Source organism: Drosophila rhopaloa, unplaced genomic scaffold, assembly GCF_018152115.1.
Source record: "Drosophila rhopaloa isolate 14029-0021.01 unplaced genomic scaffold, ASM1815211v1 contig_155, whole genome shotgun sequence".
In the NCBI taxonomy this organism is placed as follows: domain Eukaryota; kingdom Metazoa; phylum Arthropoda; class Insecta; order Diptera; family Drosophilidae; genus Drosophila; species Drosophila rhopaloa.
Genome location: NW_025335034.1, coordinates 1975255 through 1977871, shown reverse-complemented (window position 1 = coordinate 1977871; position 2617 = coordinate 1975255). Strand labels below are relative to the sequence as shown.

Here is a 2617-nt window from a genome sequence, read left to right as displayed (position 1 = left end):
ATTACCGCCATCGAATGTTTGCCCTTATCCAGGGTGGTTGCAGCGGAGGACGGAGAGGTTGAGGTGGCGGGCGGAGGATGTGCCTGTGTGCCCGACTTCGATTGAATGGCATCGGAATGGAATCGAAAGAGTTGAGCTTCCAAACACGATACTCCTGCTGTCATATGTAAACAGCACTTGAAGTTTTTGTGGGGATAGGGTTGCCTTTTAAAACGCAGAGGAGGGCGTTCTTATTTAAAGCCGAAAATAAGCTTAATGTTGGTATAATCATTTTTTTAGAAGCGGGGACACTAGGATTTTATTATGAACAGTTATCATCTAATAATTTGTGGGCTCACTGTATTCAAGCCAAACTGGTTTCAAATTATTCCTAAAGTTTATTTTAACCTTTCCAGGAAATCATCAATGAACTCCATCTGTTTCGAATTGAATTTGCGGGCATATTTAACACAGTTCTCGAAATTCGACTCATCTTTAAGTCCTTTATATGCCATGGCACGATACATCCACGCCCTCAGGTTCTTCTCATCCAACTTGTTTAGCACAAAATCGCAGTCGACAATGCCTCGTTTGAATTTACCCGATCTGCAAGGACGAAGGGGAATTGATAAATATCTAAAGGAATTTCTATTTCATCCGCTTACTTGATGAAGCAGAGAGCGCGATTTATGTAGAGGATGTGACTGTCCCGGATATTCTCAATGGCTTCGGTGTACATATGCATAGCAGTCTCATAGTTTCCTTTACGATACTCAGCATTTCCTAATCTGAAAGGGATGTGATGAATACTAAGAACTCCAAATAATTTGAAAAACTTACTTTCTAAAGTTTTGGGCGACTCTTTCCCTTTCCAATCGAGCTTTAGAGCGTTGGTCGAGATCCATTTCGACCTGACGCATAAAAGGAAATCGATCTTTACTCCGATCCAGACGGTTGAAAGTTCTACGATGTATTTTCTCCTTGGAAACAATATCTTTAGGCGGACAAATAACAGCGGCAGAATCCTTTCGCTCAGTGATTATAAAATTTTCCTCTGTAACAATTGTCCCTTTTGGATCCTTCTCAACTTTTTCCTGCTCCTCTTCCTCATCCCTAGATACAAAGGTCAAGGAAATATTTTTAATACGGCATGTTTTTCTACTTACTCGGTAGGCATTCGCAGGTTTTTGAGCAATTTAACCACTTCTTCAACTGTTGATTCCGAATCTAAAAAGCGCTCATCGATTTGCGGGTGTTGCAAGGAATACATGGTCACAAATATTAAATAATGACCAAGGGATTCCAATAAATATTTGCTTTTTATTCGACCGTTGTGGAGTTTTGTTTATTCAGCATGTTTACCAGCTGGGCAAACAAATCGCGTGGTAACTTGGGGTTGTATTATTTATTGTCCATAACCAACGGGTTGCCTAGCAATAATGTCAAAAAAGGTTCAGAGGCTTTGGAAAACTATCGATAATAACGGTTTTAAAATGGTATTTAATAATTAAAAACATTGAATCTTTTTATTTTGTTAGTCTATTAAAAATTAACATTACATTATTTTATTTTGTTAGGCTATTAAACATTAACATTACATTAAACATTACATTAATAAACTTAAAAACTAAAAATAAATGTTTTAAGAGTTTTGTGAGATAAAATGAGGGCTTAATAACTCCCTGTTTTTAAAGTCTTGGCTAAAATCAAGTATTTAAAAAAAATTTTTATAACGAGTTTGATTTTGATGATTTTGCGAGTCATTTGCGTGGAATCGTTTACATGATTATGTGTGTAGACAAACACACACCTGCATACCCTGATACTAACACTCTGGCTGATAGTCATATTCATAGTCACGTTCACATTACTTTTCATTTAATCTCATACAATTTGTAAGATAAAGAAATGCACAAATGCATGTACAGCTCAGCTTGGCTCAAAGGATCAATTATAGACTATAAAACATAATGGCATCTAATAATAGTAGAGCCGCAATCTCAACGCAACTGAACCTTGCTCCTCAACCCCCTTCTACATCACCAGAAGCTCCACACTCAGAAAAACTTACATCACATTAATTAATTTTTGCAATTATTTCTAATACACTATTTTAACCATTTTTGCTTGTCAAACAGTCTGAAACTGTTAGGTTTTATTGATTTAATTATTTATTTAAGTCATTAATTCACTATTGTTTTTTATTAATATAATATAAATATAACAAGTGGGACCTTTGTCTAAGATATAAATATTTTCCTAATTACCATCATCTACTAAGTATATCTGAGAATGAGTAAATGGAGAAAAAAATAAGCTTTGCAATATTTGACCACAATGTTCCGTATACCTTATTTTTAACAAATGAAATAAAACTATTTGAATTAAATCATTTAACAAAGCTGTCCAAAAGGTAGTCATTTATTCAATAAATAAATTTTTATTTATTTTATTAAATGTAGTGTTTTCTTTTGCAGTGTATCCTTGGCCTCTCGCTCGCTCCTTTGGCTCACCTGAAAGTGCATGTCGCTGGCACATTACCTGCAATAGTGCACGGGGGGGAGGGGACTTGGAGAAAAGGATACCTGGCGAGTGAGAGCTGGGTGGCGGATATGTGTCTGTGTCGTGTGGGCCAAGC

The 2617-nt window shown here is 36.2% G+C and overlaps 1 protein-coding gene across 1 annotated transcript; it reads right to left on the bottom strand.

The window, feature by feature from the left end:
• Window positions 1-289: 289 nt before the first annotated feature.
• On the bottom strand, window positions 290-1323 carry LOC108038257 (tetratricopeptide repeat protein 12). The gene is made up of 4 exons (XM_017115009.2): window positions 1146-1323; window positions 820-1092; window positions 645-767; window positions 290-585 (listed from the first exon to the last, which is right to left on the bottom strand). Exons 1-4 carry the CDS (start codon window positions 1247-1249, stop codon window positions 378-380), a joined length of 708 nt encoding a protein of 235 aa, XP_016970498.2. The 5' UTR covers window positions 1250-1323; the 3' UTR covers window positions 290-377.
• Between the last annotated feature and the right edge of the window lie 1294 nt (window positions 1324-2617).